The 22141-nt window shown below is 43.3% G+C and overlaps 1 protein-coding gene across 1 annotated transcript in view; it reads left to right on the top strand.

Moving 5' to 3' along the window:
* Positions 1–5556: 5556 nt before the first annotated feature.
* LOC149281799 (ral guanine nucleotide dissociation stimulator-like) overlaps positions 5557–22141 on the top strand; it is a 46086-nt gene continuing 29501 nt past the window's right edge. The window contains exon 1 of the mRNA XM_089498946.1: positions 5557–5652. Coding sequence (XP_089355072.1) covers positions 5557–5652 — 96 coding nt within the window. The remainder of the gene's footprint in view (positions 5653–22141) is intronic.

Raw genomic sequence — 22141 nt, 5'->3', positions numbered from 1 at the left:
TGTAGCGTGACAATAATACGACTCATTTTACTGGCTATGTGACCTAGGTGACCTAGGCTGCCCATGTACCTACCTGCTGTAAGACCACAAAACCTTTCTTGGCCCATGGTCTTTTCTCTTATTCAATATAGCTTGATGCCTATCACATACAAGCTTATCGTCCCCCACTGTATTAACCTCTACCTCATCTGCTGGAAGGCTGCTCAACTCATCTACCATCCCATCAGTGAGGTACAGTTAAAGGAGCATCCTTTAATATAGCACATATAGGTAAAAGCTATGTTATTCCCCAATGCTTTTTCATTAAAATTCGATTCTAAAATGCGGAACAGAAACCAAAATGTCCATCGCCCGTGACGGATAACTCGCCTCATTTGTTATCATTTTTCTTTTTCAAACCCGTATTCAGGTATTTCCGCTGAACTTCTACGAGGAAGCATTACCTAAACATTCTTCTGCTAAGTACCTGTCAGGCTAAACAGGCTGCCCGGTAGGCAGCCCCGAATCAGTAGAGTCTAGGGTGACGACATCAGTCATATTTTCCAGGACACATATATTTTTTACATATGACCAGCCGAGATAAAGTGCTGCCCTGCAGTATGGGGGATGTATAACTGACTAACTGGTTCATTCCCTTCCGTGAGTCTATACATCCTACATACTGCAGGACAGCACTTTACTTGTGCTGGTCATGAATAACATGGAAAACATGGCTGATGTGGTCACCCTAGTAGGGTCCCGTTGGGTTGGATTAATGTCAGGATTAATACTTGTGGAAAAACATCATTATCTTTCCAGAATCGCTTCTGATGGACCTGATTATACGTGGAACATCAGTGACAAAGCTTTAGCAGAATACAAAATGGCGGACAACATTTAGGGTGCCATTGATTCCAGGGAATGGGTGCGTGGGGCAGAAGAAAAGGTGGAGACCCCTTCAAAATATGCGTGGCTGTCCTTTGTGGAGGCCAAATATGACGTTTAAATCCTATCGACTCAATCAGGAAGTTGTTATAACCCACTTCCTGGAGTCTACCTGCGTCGTTGGGTGTCAGTTTAACGTGCGACAACAAAAATAACGGGAGATTTTGTACTAATGCGTACGTGAAAGTGAAACATGACTGATATGCTGTAACCGGGCCCTACTGGGAATAACGAGGCGGCCCTGGCACTTTAAGGCTGGTGGCCGCCTAGTGACATAAGCACGGCCGAAGGCTGGAAATGACAGACCGCACAATATGTTTTTACGCTCTCTGTAAAGTGTCTCCTCTCTCTCTTCGTAGTTTTCCTCACTCCCTCCTTCTGCTTTCCTCCTCTGTCTTGATTCGCCCCTCTCCCCACCCTCTGTTGAAATCCCTTTGCATGTCTCCGGTGGCTTCTCCGTCCCCAGTGAGACCCCCCCCCCCCTTATCTTTTGTCGTTTAAAAAGTCACTTCCCTCCATCTGCAAAAAAAAAAAAGAGTAAAAACAGCAAAAAAATATATTTTATTTTTGTTTGTGCCTAGACCGGGGTAATATCAAAGGACAACTGCCCCTCCTAATCCCCCTGGATCAGGCCTTCCTGTTATTGTGAATCAGGAAACGCAGTGGAAAGAATCGAATCCAAATGCAGGAGGAAAGGGGGCTCAGACTGTCCTTTTTCCTAGAAATGTTTTGGGACGGGGGGATAGTTTTAGGTTATATTGCTGGCCTCTGAATTGGCGGAGAAACCAACCTTCTCCAAACACATATTTATTGTGGATTTTAGTCCGGTTCCATATCTACCACTAGTATGTGCGAGTATTGGGGGCCGCCGGCCAGTGGGCCACTGACAGTATGGCCGTCCCGGGTCTGCACCTCGTATTTATCAAATAAAACAAATGCATAGTAGCCAACAGTCCTGAGCCAAAAGGTCCAGCATCAGGGGTGTACCACCGGTACCGGGCCCGGCCGCTCTGCTCTAATCTGAGATAGCAAGGAAGCTGGGCCCCCCTACAACCAGCTCCCCCAACTACCTTGGACAGACCGCTAGGCCGGCTCTGCACTCAATACTCGCACGAGTCTGAGTGCTGGAATATGACATCATTTTCCTGTCGCTCAGACATAGCACATGAGGCAGCAGAAGAGCCAACACAGGCCTACCCCCTCCTGAGTATGTTAGTATGTGTGAAAATATGTCGTATGTGTCATATATTAACTTATGTTAGTATGTTATGAGTACATGTAAGCATGTTACCGTGTGTAAATATGTTAGTATGTTAGAATGTGTATAATTATGTCACTGTGAGTGTAGAAGGAGGTTGGGGGTCCCAACCGTATGTCTCTCAGGGGGCACCAGCATTTTTTTACACCACGAGAGGTAGTAGTGTGTGTGTATGTATGTATGTATGTGTACTGTACTTTTGTGTTAGAATCAGTGTCTGTGTAATATACACACTGACTCTAACACTATGCATACTATACACACACGCACTCTCTTTCTCCTTCTCTCTCTCTCTCTCTCTCTCTCTCTCCTTCTCTCTCTCTCTCTACAACAAGAAGAGCCCGTCGTTAGTATTATAAATAGCCATGAAACATATTAATATAACTTATCTTATCTGATTGTCGGTGCTCATAATTTTTATTATATCTCGATTAAGACAAGGGTTTTTTGGCTGCGTTTCGTACCTCCGTTCATTTCTAAGTGCTGTTTATGCGTATTCCGGCCCCGTGTGCGTCGGTATCGCGTCTGTCTCCACATCTTTCCCCTGAATACTTCACTCCGGATGCCCCGTTTCCTGAGAGGTGTTCAGGTCAGGGGCTTCTATCCGACATATTTATTTCTAATCTGTCCTTCCTTCATTTATTTATTTTTTTACAAAGGAAATCTATAGTCAAAATATTCCCTTGACGATAAGAAAAAAGGACAAAAACTTGCAAGCAGAGACATTTTTGTACCAAACGGGGGGGGCTGGGTTAGAAGACACATAATGTAGTTGGCGTTACCAGAAAATGGTAAAATTATAAGGTAAATTCACCTAAAAAAAGGATTGTTTTTTGTTATTTTTTATAATGGTCTGAAAGAAACACTGTATCGCTTGCCTTTGCATGACACATCACTGAGCTGATGCTTTATGGCAATGCTAATGAAGTCTGTTCCTCCATAAACTTTCATTAATCAGAGAGTCCTTTTTGGTGATTAAGACTGAGCCATTCTATTGATCCCCACAGGCAGTATGATGAGGGGTGGGGGTGCTTGTCTCGCAGATTGGGCTCAGATAACAGACTGATTAAGAAGTAAAATATCTGAGTAAATTGTTAGATAATGTCTATGTTTATGCGATATATCACTGTATTAAAAGATAAAGCCGGGTTGCTGTTGGTAATAGCAAAGAAGAGACATTTACAATATGGAAGGTATAACAGGACAAGTGGTGTATAGTAACACCATAAGAGCAGCTAATGAAGAATGTCATCATTAGTAGATGGTCACTGCGAAGAGCCTCCAAGGTGAATTAAGAACCTGTTATGTCATCTCCTTATCCCTCACCTGTGGTTTATGCGGGTTATATGGCAACAATCTCACCCCCTGTCATCTTGATTGATCAGCAGCATGTGGCATGTGGTTGCCCTTCCCTAGCTTAGACTATCATTCCACCGCGCGAAGCCACCCGGTATGCCAGGAATCTGCCCCTGCAAGTGTAGATACACGAGGTGTCCCACAGCGAAAGGGGCAGGGAGTTTGGTTGCGCCCGTCATTTGCAAGAGACAATGGAAGGACGTGAGATGAGTCCTTAGCGCTGCCCTAGGGTGTGCTGTATGTGTATTATTAAATGTATTTGTTAAGGTTCTAGAATCTCGGAGTCCCCAGTAACTTTAATGTTCTGAACTTGGCAGGAACTCAGCACTGTGTTCCTACGGAGTTTATCTGCTCTCCATAGATTAATCATGGCATGAGTCCCAGCTGGTCGGGGTTTTTTTTCACGCTGGGCATGCCGGTCTAATCAATAAATCAAGAGGGTGATGGAATCCAGGCTGAGAAGTATCCCTGCAGGTATGCGTGACGTAATTGTTATTAGAGGAACACCCAGTGCAGGGATACCCCGGGCTGTTTATTTGGTTGTTAAGCTAAATGTGCATTGCTTTCGCCCTGTGGGTAGTCTCTGAATCAATGAGACACGTGAGCCTTCAGGAATCTCTGCTATTTCCATTCTCAGGGAGTTGAATTAGAGTGTCAGAGCTGCGTGAAATTGCGTGAGTGATCTCACAACGAGGGAAGCCCGTAAGGAGTACCGAGAAAGGGTTTGTGTCCGGGCCGGTGGGATACCAAGTACCAGTAATAATTAGAGACATTAGGCTACTTATATAAATACTTTATCCCAGAGGAACATTATATGAGTTGAGGTTACCTCGTCTGGTGAGGTCAGATGCACTAAACCTGGGGAAGTCTCTTTCTTACCTAAACAACCCTGCATGGTTGAGTATCTGATGATGACTTTTAGAACCCTGTGAAAGTTTAATTGCCAAGATTAGAAGATACATGGAACATTGATATATAATATGGATAATAAAATGGTGAGCTATATTGCAGGATGTGTACTTAAGTATGCTTCCTGTCTATGTTGTTACAAAGAGGAAAGGAGCAAAATGAGACAGAAAGCTACATTTATATTACAATTAATTTATAGAGCACCAGCAGATTATGTAGCGCTATTATAATAGGGTCTAATAACAATTTTCCAATAACAGACACACAAAGGGAAAAGAGCTCCCTGCTTTTGCAAGCTTACAGTCTATTAGACCGTCAGCTGGCATGGGTAAGGATCATGGAAACCATGGGCTGGAGACCCTCTTATTAGATTCCCCCTGGGTTATACCTGTCGAAAAGTTATGCAATTTACACAAGTTATCGCACTGGTAACAAAGTCACGGATCAGATTTGATAGAGGTTTTTTTAACGTCATGTTTTTAAGCAGTAGTGGTAACAGGGAAAGGCATCCTCGTGCCTTGTGCAGGTTTTACCCAGGACTGCAACACAGTCCGTTCCAGCAGCTGGCAGGTTAACCGTCTCCGTTGCTCTTAAACGCAGTTGTATTTTCACTCCCTCCCCAGAATTCCCTCTCTCTCCAGTGTTGGGAGACTCTCCATGGCCTTATGAAGCTGTTACTGCAGGCAGCTGCAGGCGGAGGGGCTGTCTGCTGCATACAGATGAGCTGGTGGTAAGAAGGATCTTCCCTTAAAGATCTCGCCTTCTTGTTGTGGCACGTTATATATATTTTTTTTTTATTTTTTTTTTTGGGGGGTGGGGTAAGGGAATCACATAACATTTCAGATCCTGAAGAAGCAAGAAAACCCTTCAAGGAACCCCTTGCTACACGAAAGATACAACGTATCACCTGTTACAGCTCAGTGGGGAAGCAGTTTGAAGAAGGTCGGTGGGGTGGGCAGAGAAGAATAGGGCCGATAATGATGGCCTTCATCACAACTGGTTGACGTATGACTCACAGGGCCTGAGATTCGAGAGGGGAATTCGTAAGGACGAGAAAGAAGATCAACAAGGGGTTGAAGAAGAAGAAGAAACGGCAACATTCTTCAAAGATGGAGATGAAGCCAACGTTCACCCTTCAGAAAGCCTTGCTGCAGCCGGTGAAGATGTGCATGCTGGACATGCCCCTGTCGGTTCAGGACCAGGAAGTGAGTAATTCTAACCTTGCAACCCTCGGATCATTACAGATGGGGATAATGTCTTCTTCTCGAGCCCTGCTGCTTATCAAAAGCGCCATATCCACCCAGCACTTTACACTGTAAAGCAGGTTAATCATTGATAGCCACGCAACCTGGTCTTTTAACCCCTTCTGCTATCACGCATCGGCCAATAACACATGAATAAGCCAGGACCTCCCGTAGGTAGAACCTTTGCAGGTCTGTAACGTTAAACACGGGCTTTACAGCCCCCCAAAAAACATGTCTAGACATCAATTACTAGTAGCCAGAGAGACGAGATTGCGAATAATCCCATAAAATTATAGTTTTGGTTACTCCCGGATGAAGTTCGGATTTATAACGCATGCTTTGTTTCTCGACAGTGTAGTGTTGGCAGCTCAGCCAGAAAAAAAGGGTTAAATTATAATAGGTGGGGGAAACCGTAACGAAGAATGTCCAGGAACATGTATCATGTATGTCGCTATCCCCTCTTCTTCAAGGCCTCTGTGCTCCGAGACAAACACCGAGCTTAGCCAGCGCCGGGGGGGGGGGGATTCATTTATAATATCGAGATCTTAAAGTTCCGTGTAATTCCGTGGACTTCTGGGGGGGAATCCTTTATTTTTCCTGCACTTTTACTTAATGGGCTCAGCCCATTAGATAACCGCCACTTGGATTCTCTCCCAAGGGTGTCGGCGGTAAGCAGCGTAAGGTGTGATTACTAAACTAAGTCTCAAGTGAAATCATGTCGTACGGGTTTTTTTTGGGGGGGGGGAGTGGTGTCCCTCTTAGAGATGTAAAATTTCCGGAAATTTTGAAGCCATGGAAAAAAACAGGGGGAAAAAACAGGTTTTTTTTCCTGAAAACGGAAATTTTCAGAAAAAAAATTGAGTAGTTTTACAAATTTAAAATTATTTTGTTACATTGGGAACATGAAATGCAGTATATATATAAAAGTATCATGCTTGAAATAAAAACATATGAAATAAAAAATAAAATGCACCAAATTTGATTTTCTAAAACTTTATTTCTTGTTGCAAATGGAACAACAAACCAAATGCAACAAAATGAATGAAAAAAACGTTGAAAAAAAACAAATAAACTCCCCTAATCCTCCTCCGTGGATTGGACGGGGAGATCACCATCGCCCAATCAGATTTGCACCTTAGCACCAATTGAAAAAGTTAAGTAACTGCCATTATTTGTTGCATCTTTCATAAAGGTCTTCATGTAATATAGTTTGAATAGTGTGTCATAAATATATTGTTTATCATTGTAAAAGAAGATATTACACGCTCTATTTTGTTTCAATTTTTCTGGAAAAAACCCCAGTTTTTTCCCAATGTTTCCATTTTCTTTTCGAGACCTTCCGTTCTCTAGTCCCTCTGCCTTACAGATTTTAATAATTTTGGAGCTAAATATAGCATTCGATAATTAAATATAGCATATTTACTCAATTATAAGATGACCCCCCCCCCCCCAAACTTTGGAAAAGGCCCGAATATAAGAAAACCATATTGGGGGGAAAAAATCAAAGCCACTGTTTTTGCTTTTGTTGCTTTCACACTTTCACTAACACTCTCTCTAACACTTTCTCTCACTCTCTCATTCCCTCTCTCACTCATGCCCTTTGTGGGAAAGGAGACACAGAAGTGGTCGGCAGAGAAGATAGGGAGACATTGAGAGAGAGAGAGAGTGAATGAATGAATGAAGCCCCTAGAATTAGTTGGCTGTGCAGAAAGTAAATTAAAGTCCCAAAATAATAAATTATATTATTGTTATTAATGTCATATTTTGCCTCATACTAACTTTTTTTAGGGAATGTTTATTTGTCACATGACATGAAAGCAGGCACTGATTGGTAGTTGATTTATGATTTAAACTCTCCGAGGGAAGAATAAAATGGCGGATCTAAGGTTTGTCGAGAGCTGGACATCCGTGTTTCGGTGGAAAAAAAATAAATATTATGGCTAAAGGTGCAAAGTGGTCCAATCAGCATAGCATCGAAAGGAATGGTTCCGCCTAAAGCAGGACACTTAGGAGGTATGGATTTGTGGCAGAATTCTTGGCGTGTTTCTGGAATCAGCGTCCTCGCTCTGCTTGCTTTACCCTGGGTACACGTTAGTTACAGGTAACTAACAGAGCGGACGATTCATGGCTGCTGATGGACGTCTCCTGGAATTGGTTCAGGATTCCGGTTCACGGGGGTTCTGCCGGTTCTCAGGGTTTCACAAGGACACTTTGGCTTCTTTGCCTTGCGTAGTGCAGGTTGGAACATGCCGGCATTCATTCTGGATCTCTCTCTAATCCCAGTAATCTGTCTGTATACAGGGAACTCACAGGAACACACACACGGGGGATAATAGATATCCATCCCTCGGGCGATATACACACGGAACCGTAAGAGGCCCCATTAAGTGGCCATAAGAACCACTTTCTGTGTGCTTTATATCTCATTCTTATATCCACCTACAAGGAGAACGGTTCGCGCATGACACAGAAGAGAGCTGTCTCTCCCTCTCTCTCCAGTATTAGTCTCATTATTCCGGGTTCCTGTGACTACGATGGTAAGCAGAGAAAGTACTGGGAACGGGTCAGTTTGCCGACAGTGTACCCTATTGTGACTTTATGAGCTGGTGGGTACTTGGACATCGAGATGAGTACAGAGCCCTCGTTGTATGCGTCGGGTATTTTGCCCCTAGGCAGTGTAAGTGGTTGCCTACAGCTCCTGGCATTTAAAGGAGCCTGCCACGGATCTCAACGAGTGCTGTAGGGCAAGTATATTCTCTACTGCCCCCTACAGCATTCTAAATTGAAGTTGTATGTGTAGGGCTTATGACTCTGGTTTTGGTGGTAGTTCCCCCCACTTGGTTTCTTCTACTTTGACAAGAAAGTGAATGCATTAAGGGGGTGCCTGGGTGTAGATTTTTAAAGGCAGGCATACAGGGCACTTGCCCAGTGGCCAATTGGGCTGCAAATATACTCCAGTGGCAGATCAGGGTCCAGCAACGTCCACCATCTTGATATGCCGCACGTATGTTATGTGGAATGCCAACACTGTATGGATTCCTTATCCCGGTAGTGATGTCACTGATGGAAAGGTAGATGAATTATGAAAAATAATTATCTTCTTTCACATTTCATAGACACGTGAGATCCCGATGTAACTCGAAGCCGCCATGCGGCCGTACTGGTCACCCTTAGAACTAGGTCAGCGTGTCACAGAAGGTGCAGCAGACCAGATGTAATGCGCAACGCTGGCCTACTTTCAATTAATGCAAATTTCAAATGAAATTTTAATTAACGAAATCACCCCTTGGGGTTTTTCTTGATTTTTTCATCTGTGATTACAGCCATGGGCTAAGTCAGACCTTCTGTGCCGGTCCTATTAATTAAACCCGTTCACTGCATGTCGATGTAACACACCCTGCCCTGTGTGCCGCTCTCGGCTCGGTTACAGAGAGAGTAGTAGGTCTATGGAATAGTTGCCCAGTAGATTATATACTGGGGACTGTTTGCTGCAGAAACAATAACCCAAGAAGTAAAAGGGTTCTGGATTTATAAAATAGGGGGTCATGAGTAGTGATTATACTTATTTAGATTGCAAGTTCCTGAGCCGAGCCCTCTTTCTTTCAGTTAATCTTAGTCTGTCGGTTCTAGTTCCTTCAGACCCTTTGAACGTAGGGACCGTAAGAAGAGCTACGGAAATTGTTGGCATCATATAAATAAAATATAATAACAACAATGGGGAATTTAATTGATTTACTGATAATTAGTGTTATTTGTCAATCGGTATTATTGTTTTGAAACATCTTTAGCGTTAAAAGATAACTTATAGAAGCTGAGATGGGTGGCAGCCTGTGGCATGCAGAGCCAGCATTAGGGAACTTCCTGTTCCCGAAGTTCTCTTCCTGTTCCTCCTTACTTACACAGGCTGTCTGAACCAATCAGCAACAATCAGCAACATGAGAACAGGAAGTTAGGATGGCTCTTTGGTATAATTATTATTGCGTGGGTTTCCGAAACATATATATTGCCTAAATCTACAGAATTGGGTTAAAGGAGTAGGGTAGAGATATGTGCCCAATGATAGAAGCCATTTGCATTATGGTGCAATATTCAAAGCAGTGGGAAGCTAAGAATGCCTGAGTCATGAAGATCCCTCTCCAACCCCCCCCCCCCCCCGCGTCTCCTTCCCAGAAATCAGTCACCTACAAAAAAAAGAAAAGCACATCAAAACGAGCTGAATTATCGGAGCCGGTGATACGGCGATTGCCGATGCAGCCCCACGCGGCACGTGACCCCCCCAGACATTGATGAATGCTTAGCAAGGCGTTTATGGCCTCTCGGTGGCCTCGGCACTTCAGGCTGGATTGTGAAACTTTCTGCTGAGATGAAATCTCGACAAAACATTTTTCAAATATTCTGTACTTAAGCAAAGAATGGCGGGGTCAACAGTGTCAAATATGAGCAGTAAAGACCCACTTTCCTTTCTTTCTTCTTTCATTTATTTTACTTCCTTTCTTCGTTCCCCTGTTTCCTTCTAAGCTCTTCCCTCCTTTCCTTCCTTCCTTCCTTCCTTTCTTCCTTCTTTCTTTCTTTCTTCTTTCCTCCCTTCCTTCTTTCTTCCCTCCTTTCCTCTCTCCAGTCCTTCCCTTGTTTTCCTCCCTTCCTTCTTTCCCTAAGGTAAGATGCTTTTGGAAAAGTCAGTATATTTATATATATATATTTATATTTATGTAGTGTAGAGAAGAGAACAAGGGGTTGTGATAAACCATTTAAAAGAGGAAAGGATATTTAAGAAGGATAAGTATGAGGACAGGAGGGGGGTCATTGTCTTAGGTGCGACGGAAAGAAATGTTACTTTTCTGGAAAGGTGGTAGTCACATTGAACAGCCTCCCAATATAAGTGGCAGAGCATAATACGCTAAGGGAATTTAACCCCTTCAAGACAAAGCCGTACATTGTGTCTGGCAATGAACATGACCCTGGATGATACCCACGGAAGATCCTCCGACACGCAGGGTTACATGGTGCCGTTCTCTAGTGCATCGCTCAGCGGTTTAGCGACACGTCCAGCACATATCACGCGTGAACCCAGCTCTCCGCGTGATATAAGTCCAAAGCAGTTTCGGTTACTTTACCATTTTCGTTTTACTAGAACGACCGCATTCTGTCAATTTCTGTTCCTCTTTTATGATGTTAAGCAATTACATTTTTTTTAAAGGCCCTCGATTGCCTAAGCAGTGCTCTTGTGTGAATGTATACCTGATGCATTGTTAGCTGAATTGCAAACAAGCGCATGGATAAAGAAAAAGAAAAAAAACAAGGTTTTTCGGTTTATTTGACCAAAATCTTAGCGGCATCCCCACACGTCGCCATATACCGATTAAATGGCCTCCGATTAAATGGATACCGATTAAATGGCCTCCGTGACAGTAGAACATTTGCATATAATGCAGCATGAATTTGTTTGGGCCAACAAATCTAACCCCCCCATGATCCATACATTGTATAGATTACAAGCAGTTCTCTATAGCATGTTGTTTAGGTTCCAGAGCCCCCTTAGTGACTAAACGTTAAATATTTTAGTCCTTATTCTATAAACTGTATCCAAAATGCATAACGCTGATGCGTAAACTTGTTTTTGTTAACGTTTAATTATTATTTTCATGATATAATTGACAAGTGATAATCACAGATCTTTTATATTCCATAATGTTTGTGAACGCTACCAGGAGTCTTTACTCAAGGTTGATACCTTTTATTGGGTGGGCATAGAAAAAAATGTAAAGCTACATAAGCGTTGCAAGGTCTCCTTCTTCTAGAGAAGACACCTAAAAGCTTGTTGGACTGATAAAAGGTATCAATTTCCGACAAATTACTTAATTTTCCATCAATTTCTCATTTCTCTTACCAAGGTAATGCTTACCGTCAATCTATTTTGGTTTGTATTATAGAGAAATTGACTTTTTTCTAAGGCGGAATGTAATTTACGGCACATGGCATGGCATAGCAGCTTTCTGGTAAATGTGCATTTCGATATCCGGGTTCTCGAACCCTCGTCCGTTCTGGAACCTCATTCTCTATCACCTGGATCGCCTCTGTCGACAGATCTGTTTTTCTGCACAGTAAATTGGGCACGGATTTCTGATCTGACTCGTTTTATGGTGCCCCAGATCAGCCGCGTCAGCATACCTAGCGGTGCCGGCAACGCCAAGAATAATGTTTATTATTCAGGAAAGAGAAGAGGAAAATTTCCCCATCTGAACATTATTCTGGATTACAAAACCAGGACACTAGGTTTGTCCCAACACCAGCAGCTGGGACTGGTCAGGGGTATTGGCCGTGTCTTCTGTGCTGGATTTACATAGTTTGGAAATCAGAGTGTTTCTCAATCGAGTTGGCTGCACAGGTGTTTCTGATGGACTGGTTGAATCCGTCACTCTGCTTCTCTTTCCTCTGTCTCCTTATCTTCTTCCATCTCCCCAAAGACCCCGACTCTAGGCCTTCTAGTGTGGCCAGGCACCTAGAGTATTTGCCCCCCAGGGCGGGTCCTATATTTGGCATCCCCCACATCAGCCCCTTGTCCCACCGGCAACTCACCTATCCACTGCCACATATTTTTACACACACTCTTACATTTGCACACTTATACACTCATGCAAACACACATGCATCCACACATACTCGCTAACACACACCGACACTCCACACACTCATGTTAACACATACTCCCTCTGACACACACTTATACATACACTTCCATACACATCAAGGCCAGACTGGGAGTAACGAGGCAGGCCTGGCCCTTTAAGATGGACGGCCAATAAAAAACATATGTGGCCCAACACACATAGTCTTATTCTCACGCGGTATGTGGCCTCGCTTATCCAGCCGGTCGGCGCACTGGAGAGTCAGATCGAGTGAGCATGGGTAGAAGTCGGCCAGTGACCCATTGGGCATTTGCCTTGTGTGCCAGATGGCCAGTCCAAGCCTGACTTACACGGACAGTAAAGATCCATTTTCTTTTCTCCTTTCCTTTTCCCTGTCCTTTCTTTCTTTTTTCCTTCCATCCTTTATTTCCCTTTTCCCTTCCTTCCTTTCCTTCTTTCATTCGTTCCTCTCTTTCCCTCCTGTCCCTCCCTCCCTTCTTTCCCCAAAGAAGGACCCTTCCTGCTTTAGCTGGGGGGGGTATCTACGCAGATATATTTTAAATAAGCGTTTCTTTCTTTTTGCAGAATAATGTATTTAATGTTGTCCTATGTTGTCACGTCAACGAGCTGACAACTCAACAATTCTCCAAAACAAAAAAAAAGAAATTGTAACAAAAATGTGACTAGTCGTGCTTGAAATAACAGCTGCACATATTATACAGAAACGGAAATTAAACAGATGCCAAAAGAGAACTTTGTTTCTAAAATGTGGTTTCACAGACCAAAAAGTGACAGATTAAGCAATTTTTTTTAGTATATTGCGTATATTGTATAGATTTAATAGCTAAGTATTCTGAGCGCTCTGCAATGAGTCACAAAAATACATAAATACATAAAGAAAATGCGGAACTGGTTTGAGCAACCAATCAGCGGGAACATTCTATTTGGTTGCTATGGCGATAAATCCACTTTTCAGACCCCATCTGGGGGTTTTTTATGCATAAACCCATTAAATGTTGTCCCTAGCACTTACAAGGAGGGAAAAAAGTATATTTTCACTTAAAATAACAAGATAGTGTCACGTGTCTAGTTTAGAATCCTAAATTAGGGACGGCCCCTGATAATCTGGGACAGTTGACAAGTATGATAATTGCACACACACGCTGTACTGTAAATAGCACCGGTTAATTTGCTTAGTCTGATTCCATTTAATTAACTCTTAATTATCTTAACGCGACGGAAGATCCTTCCTATCCAATGTAAAAAGTGATAGCAGACGCCGGGCTCGGCAGCGTTTGTGCCGGGGCAAATCACAGCCAGATACTCTCTTATTAGCAGCTCAACGGGGGTCTTTTTCACTAATCTAAGGATGATGTCATGTTTACCCCAACGGTGGCCACCCAGCGGGGGGGGCTCTGTAAGCCCCCCCATGGAGACTGCGTGACAGCTGCATGCCAAGCCAATTTCTGGGTATACATCCATTAACCAGATTGTGGTTTAAAAGCCACCGCAACACATGCATTGCCGTCTGGCAATCAAAGAGTTAAATTACAGTTAAATCCCCAAATTGTCTTTTTTCCCCCCAAAAAAGAAAAATTGCGGATGCAAACCCAGCTTCACGGTAGCATTGGGGTAACCGGGAAGGGGTGGATGACACATGGCAAAGGCATCTCCTCCTCGGGGGTATTATTGTATTGAGCAATGTATGTATGTACGGGGTCACGTGACCCTTTACTGCGGACCCCACACGTAGGTTCGCCCTTTTTCTTAAAGAGTCTGGGGATTCTGGTCGTGCCCTTATTTCTTGAGAATCCGTACGGGCCGCGACGATCGCTCGATTGTTCATAAGAGGAGCTGAGCGCGCTCTCCTTGTGCCAGTCGGTGTCCAGATCCCACACACTGCCCCATTGTTCGCCCCCCCCTGCCCGTCCTCCCCCACTTCCAGCAAAGAAACAGAATTTGCCACAAACATTCCAGTAGAATGACAAGCCATACCCCCGCGCATGGGCAATTAGCAGCGCGTGTAAACGGCTTTGATCAGATGACCCACTTGAGCCCCGTAAACGATAAATACAAATGAAAGTTCTTTGTTGACTGCATTATTAAAAGCTGCGTAAAAAGAGAAAACATGTACTTACCTTATGGAGAAGCTGCAGCTCCATAGATACAGTTACACCCCCCACACACACACACCCTTAAAAATATTTAATTAAGATATGGTAAATAAAGCCACAGCAATGTATATATTTACGTTACAGGCTGGTGAGCTCGCTGTAGATGTTAAACATTTCGGGTTCTTTACATAGCGCGTGTGTAAGTATGTCAGAAATGTACTGTATGACGTGTTACAGATGGCATCTGGTGCCCAAGTGACAGCCGACAGGCATGTGGGTGTTGATACGTGACACACGGTGGCAGGTGACCCACTAAGTCAAAAGAGACAGCGGATCCTGTCCTCCTATCTCACCAAAGCGAATTAAATTCCTCAGACTTATCTCGTGTACCAACTGAGACCCCTAGGCATGGGCTTGGCCAGCTGCAGGAGACGTGGAGCCCTGGCACCTGGGGATATTATTGATGGTACTTGATACGTAGGTCTACCTACCTACTACAAACATTCGGAACCACCGGTATTTTTGGATCTTCTGACGTAGACTTCTTGCGTAGACTCCTCCTAAAAGAAACCCCGGTAAAGCGATTGTCTGTTCCTTGTTCCCAAGCGTATTTTTGGATGTTATCATATCACGTTTTTAGGGAAGAGAATATCGCCTTCAGCTCACAGAACTTGGAGAACAAGCTTAGGTCTGCCTGAGAGTGCCGAGAGTGGGTAGAAGACAATAAAGAGGGATTTGGCCACCAGCTAGAACTTCAGAATTCTTTGAGTGTTCCAAGAGTATCGATTAATTGAAGCGACTAGCCATTGAGTGGTATTCTTGTTAGAATGCCGGATGAACATCTTGGAAACATTATAAGTCCCAGGAGCTTAATAGCGTTTAATCATTCGAAAAATCGGAATCTTGATCATTTTTAGAGACCGCCAAACATCCTACAGAGAGAATATTCCCCATCGAAGGCCCCTCTTCTAAACTTCTGCCTTATCGTTGTATCTAAAACCCTTTTCTTATTCTTTAATTCTGCCAAAGTATCCGGTTTTAACTTCATAGTCACCAGAGGACTTGGCAATATTTCACTCGGACCACTAAGACGTCAGGAAAATACTGTGGCGCGAGTCTATTGGAGTGGGTTAAATGTCTCTCCTCTTTCTTGCATGGGTGGAACCGAGATCCCTCAAGCTTTGGCCAAGAGCTTAGCTCCTTGTCTTAGACCGTGACACAGAGACGAGGAGGAATTCAGAGGGGTTGTTAGGATTATACGTCCGCGCTCGGAGCACAGACCCCAAAACCCAAGATTTTCATGAAGGCAAGGCATGTTTTTATCATTTTAATTTTTCATTCCAGTCTAGAAATCTACATGACCTTTGGTTGTTGTCCTAAGTGGGGAAAAAGGAAACTTTTGAAAAATTTTTTATATACCGTTCATAAAGCTTGGATTTATTCAGTTCTAATCCATTTAAGGCGAGCAGCCCAACAACTAAACAGTTAAAACTGACACACGCAGTCCGTCGGTTGCTTAGCTACCGTCATAAGGAGTCAGATTGTCGCTGTTTCTCGGGCTGCTTGGTGTGGTCTCCAGGACGAGGCTCATCAAGAGTTATCTGTTGACCTGTTATTGAACTACAAATCCCATGATTCTCTGGTGACTTAAAGGCTAGCTAAGGATCATGGGGATGTTACTTTGTAAATAGTTGGGGTCCTTATGGAATTCACAACCTTGAAATCCTTGGCAAATAGAAGCGGGAAGGCTACTGAACTTATCAAAGAAACGGTTCGGACGCCTTTTACATGCGGAGTGCCATCCTGGTCCACACTGGCCATCTGGCAAACCGGGCAAATGCGCGGTGGGTCGGTGTAAGATGCGCTGGCCACTCACCATCGTGCCGCTCAATGATACACCAGCCAAATGATGTGCAAAAATGTAGCGTTCCAGAGGCCTCTGGCCTTAAAGAGCCAGGGTCGCTTTTGCCCCCCCCACCAGTCCAGCCCTAGTGCCATCAGTGGGAATAAACTGGTGGTTTCCATAAGATTTTATAGTACAAGCAGAGAGCTAAGTTGCCTTGAAAGCTTGCAATCTAATTCTATTTAGCCAATAAAAGTATCACCTTGACCTTACTTATTTCCATGGCTACCTGTTTTAAAAAAAAGAAAGTTTTATAAATCCAACTGGAAAAATACCAGTTTGTACAAATTGCTTTTTTTTTTTATTTTTTTATTAAATCACGCTTTCTTCCCTCATGTTTCTGCTCTTGCCTCTGGCTGTAGCGTTAAATAGAGAAACATAAGAATAAATTGATACATTGTGCAGTTCCTGTCTTAGTATTTATAGAAGAATGCCTTGGAGGAGAAGGACTCTGTAAAAAAAAAAAAAACAACAAATTATTATCAGAAAACAGTTTTCTCAGAAATTACTCATTTCAAAATAACACAAATGTTACTAAATGCATTGTTTGTTTTAGCACAATTTATTCTGCAAAAAGACGTTTGTCAATGTAGGCGCGGGGTATGTTCTTGATAATCAGATGGCCACTGTGACCTTGCCGTTGGTCATAAGGGGGCGGGGGTTTAGGGATCAGAGTGCAAAGAGTGAACCATTGCCCCAAAAAGGGGCGATGGTTCAGGGGGTATAGTCACTGCCGCAGTCCATGTGACCCGTTGCCTTGTGGTCCATGGGAGCAGAACATAGTCCTAGCAATACCAATTTCTTGCAAGGGACACAAGTGATTGTAGATCAGTGATGTATTCTGGCCCAGGGTGGCAGGTCCAGGTGGGTGGCAGTCCCCCTGCCGCAAAAAATGGTCAGCAGCTCACCTCTTGGGCTATAAGGTCCCCATGGTGTGTGCCACTGTTCAATGGGCTGGTTACAATACTCTGATCTCCTCAACTGGCCCAGTTACTCTATGAAAGACTGCGGAGACTGGGATATCCCAGTGCTCTGTAATGAAGGTGGCCACCGCAGAGGGGATGGCTGAGGGACCTTCCCTATTCCTGACCCAGAGCCGTTCCCCAGGTAAAAAACACCGCTGTTGTACATTGTAAGCCCACAAGGCTGTCCTCTCCCTTTGTACCAGTATATCTCAGAGTGTCTTCACAAAACATATAGACTTGGAAGAAGCACAAGGTAAATTTATGGAGCTCCGCATATCTTCCTGAACTTGCAGTAGACCACCAAGGACATCTTCCCTACGGCAGGTGCCAAATTTCTACACCAATATGTGCCGGGGAAATCTAATGAGGATTGACAGAGGACCTTATATCTTTAAGGCACATTTCCATTTACCTTTGTTCTTCTATGCGTCTACTCAAGGAGCCCCTTCCAAGGTTTAGTGATTAAAAGTGATCTGGTAGATCCCATAATATGTTAGTTTAAAATGACAAGAACGCAAGGACACTCAACTCCGCGTCCTATCCGAAGTTCCTGCTGCTGATCAAGCTAGTCAATCCACTATGATTAAATGCCAAATAACGTAGGAAAATATAGTGATTTCAATCAAAACCACTCAAAATCACTTGACCGGCAACTCGAACAGACATTCATTCCTTTATGGAAGGTCAGGTGGTTGTTAAGCTGAGCCTTTTGGAACGTCACGTCTCTCCCAATGAGTTGGGTGAAGACGCCATAACTTTCCCAACTCCATGGTGGGTTTCCAGTTTGGCTTCAAATTTGAATACATTCTGCCATAGTTATTTTTGGAACGCCATTAACAAAATTAGTAAGCGAACAGCACGTGAGGTCATGCGGGATTATTGCACGTCTTTCAGGACCACTTGCGAAAGTTTACTATTTTAAGAAAAACCACAAAGTGTGTTACAGCTGAAATTACAGAACGAGCTCGGATAATATTTATATAACTGGCAACGGCAACAACATTTAAAGGGATGTTACCAGGGCTGGACTGGTGATGATCTGGAGGCTTCGGCACTTTAAGGCTGGCAGCCGCACAATGACGGAAGTGCGGATGTCGGCTGGATGCAGGCAGTCGCTTGTTTTTTATGCTTACGTAGCCCCGGCCGGCATAGCCTCAGAGTGCACCGCCCCGTGTGTTGCTGGACGGTGTTTTGTGCTGTCGGCCAGCAGCCCAGCGTGCCAAATGGCCAGTCCGAACCTGGATATCGTACCTAATTGGAACCCATCCAGTAAGTTTCCTTGACATGGATCGCCTTGGAAGAAGCCTAAAAAGGATATCCCATTCCAAAATAGAATTCCACAAATTCTCAGAATCTGTTTTGTTTCTTTTTCTTTCTAGAACAAAAGGCCAATAAGACTTTACGTTTTATAAAATAGGCCAACATTTTCCCTTATCAGTGGTTCCTCTGTATTTTATTCATATCTTAAGTGTATTTTTATTGCGTAATATTTGTTTCGCTGTTCAAATAATTTTCCTATTGAAAGCTCGGCCGTACCCATTCCTGGCAGCCCTACCTACCCTTTTACAGAAACACGTTTTTTGTTTTTTTGGATAAAGTCCTTAAAAATCTTCTTTTTTGTTTTGTTCATGTATCTGAGGATCGTCCACCTTCTTCTTTGTTGGAGGACGCCTTACCAGGACCCTTAAAGAAAAGGGCCCTGAGCGGCACGCATACAATAACCTTTTAAATCTAGAAAAATATTAAATTTTCATCGCCAAAAAAAAGTGAAAATCGGCCATAAGAACCTTTTTTTGTAAATTTTAGCAATAACGGAAGTGATGTCTCTTAAAGTTTTTCTAGAAAATTGTCACAGTGTCGCCAAACCTTTATTCTCTATAAACTAACTTTTCTTGATGTAGCTACCTATAAACTATTTTTTTTTTATAATTTTTTCTATTTTTCTTTTTTTTACTATTTTTTCTGCTAATTATTATTATTATTATATTTTATTTAATTTTTTTTTACCTTAATCAGTCGCTGGTTTCGTCTTAGATTCAGGAGCCGTGTCTCTATCCCATGCATGTTTAAATCCCCTCACTGTATTACCCTCTACCACTTCTGCTGGGAAGCTGTTCCACTTATCTACCACCCTCTCAGTAAGGTAAAGCTTCCTTACATTCCATGTAAGCCTCCGAGGCTCTCGTTTTCGATTATTTATGTTTTATACATCCAGTTTTTTTTTTTTTTATCGTTGAGAACTTATGATGACCAAAATCCTCCTGGAATTCCACCTCCACGATTGCTTCATTTAAAAAAACAAAAAAAATTGTTTTTTTATGTGATTCATGCAAAACTAGTAAGCAAAGCTGTGTTTGCTCCATGATGTGCACCGGATACCTTGGCTAATCTCTGCCGCGCTTAAAAACGAAAAACAAAGTGCGAGAACATTATGAATGGGTAACTGTTTAGAATTTAAAGCCAACTTCTCGCCTTCCGCGGCATTTAGCGGATTTGTCAAAACAGCTCGAAGTTTGTGCCTCTTTGTTTTTAATCTGCGGTTTAAAAGATTGAGTGTAAATTAGTACAGCAATCGCATAATTAAAAGGGAACGCTCTCTAGTTTTTTTTTTATACTATTATTATTGCATTAAAAATTATTATTAATATTATTATTCAAATATTTTGCTGTTTTTCTGTATAAACCAGTTTTTGCCCCATGATATATATATATATGCATATCAGTTCTCGCTCTGTTATCTGAGCCCCAATCTACGAGACAAACCCCCCGACTCCTTATCATACTGCCTGTGGGGAAATAGCTGAATGGCTGGGTCTAAATCACCCAGCCAAACACTAATGAAAGTCTATGGAGGAACGGACTTCATTAGCATTGCCATAAAGCATCAGCTCAGTGTGGTGTCTGAGCCGGGAAAGTGACCCAAAATATCACATGACCGACAACAATGGCGGCCTCCGTATCTTTCATATCTTTCTGCATCTATTTGCGGGCTCAGTCGTTTGTTGCGGCATTGAATTGGTTAAATGATCCCAGACACTGATTGAATAGGAGGTCAGCCGAGTCTCTTTTTTGGATTTACGTCCAGCTGTTCCTTCCTTTGCTATGGATTTCTGACGGGGTAATTAACAGAGAGGTGCCGCCCGGCGTTTACTATGCGCGTCTCTAATGAGTTGTCGCCGGTTGGGAGTCCGCGTGCCCCGCGTCATGTAGGCATGGGATGGAAAGGCCAGTTTAATGCGCAACAGGTTCATTCTATCCAGAATGTTATAGAAAACCGGAGACTTTCCAGTCTGCTGGCGTTTCGCAGTCCGCTGGTGTCTGTCCAGCCCGGGACGGAGTTTTATTCCTGGAAACTTTCCCTGAAAGAATGTAATAAATTAACCCCTAAGCATAAGATTTCACAGGATAAAAATTATCAGGAAAGTCTAAGGGATCCTAATATGTACTTTGGGGAGAGAAGAGAGAGGGGGGATGGCATAAAGGGGCCTGTAAAGCCATGTAGCCCCCTGTAAATAAAAAAACCCACCCTTACGTGCAGACTAACATACACACTCACTCTATCAGACACACACTCTAACACACACTCACTCTATCACACACACTTACTCTATCACACACACTTACTCTATCATACACACTCAACCAAACACACTCACTCCATCAGACACATGCATTCTAACACACACACTCACTCTATCACACACACACTCACTCTATTACACACACACTCTATCACACATGCTTTACCAAACACACTCACTCTATCCGACACACACACTCTAACACACACACGCACTCTATCACACACACTCTCTATCACACACATTCTACCAAACACACTCATGCTATCAGACACACACACTCTAACGCTCACTCTATCACACACACTCGCTCTATCACACTCACTCTATCACACTCACTCTATAACCCACACTCACTCTAATACACACACTTACTCACCTCGCACCTTGAGCCTGTAGCGATCTTCTACCATGGGGTCACGTAACTCAGAGCATCCTTAAAATTCAGACTGGCCCATGAGGCAATGTTTAAACGAGTACTTCAATAAATTCCGTTGTACAGCGCTGCTGACTATGATGGCGCTATATGAATAATAACAACATGAATTCTGGTGATTGAGTATAAAGGGTTAAAAGCTGCATCTCCCTGCTTGTTGGACGCTCTGATGTGAAGCAGCCCTGATCACGCTCTGTGGCTAACACGTTAAATTTAAATCATTTTCGGATAATTCGTGTCGATCGACCTCGGTGAAACCTGCCGTAAAATATGCTGTTGAACCAAAAACTGCCATTTCTCTGTGTAATTTATAAAGGAATAATTATATAATATAATTCATACCCTGGGGGGGACAATTGCCGGCCAATCATCCTATGCCTGGGGGGTCGAGACCAAAAACAATATAGAAAGCAGCAGTCCCGGGGAGCTGCGGTTTCACTATGTGACCGTCCACATGTTTACACACTAAGAGAGGCTGCTGTGGGCTACAGCTCCCATCATGCTCAGCCAGAGCATTTATTTTCTTGCTGGCACAGAGACGTCCCCCCCCCTCAATTTGGCTACTGTCTTCAGCAACTCCTATCACGGTCAGCCAGGGATGTTCAAGCACCCCCCCTCATTGGTAGACAACTCTCATCATTCTAAGTACCTTTATTTTCTTATTGTACAGGGGAAAGACACCCCGCGCTCGATTCAGTTACTGTAGCCTACAACTCCCATTATGCTTAGCCACCTTTTAACTGGCATCAGCCACAGCCTTGATGCGTGTCGCCATCCGTGGCAGCCAGCGACTGGCTGAGCGTGATGGGAGAGGACTTATGTTGT

Source organism: Sceloporus occidentalis, unplaced genomic scaffold, assembly GCF_023333645.1.
Source record: "Sceloporus occidentalis isolate IW3139 unplaced genomic scaffold, rSceOcc1.0.p SCAF_127, whole genome shotgun sequence".
NCBI classification, from domain to species: Eukaryota; Metazoa; Chordata; class Lepidosauria; order Squamata; family Phrynosomatidae; genus Sceloporus; species Sceloporus occidentalis.
The sequence above is the reverse complement of the archived record's forward strand: the minus strand, read 5'-3'. Positions and strand labels throughout refer to the sequence as shown.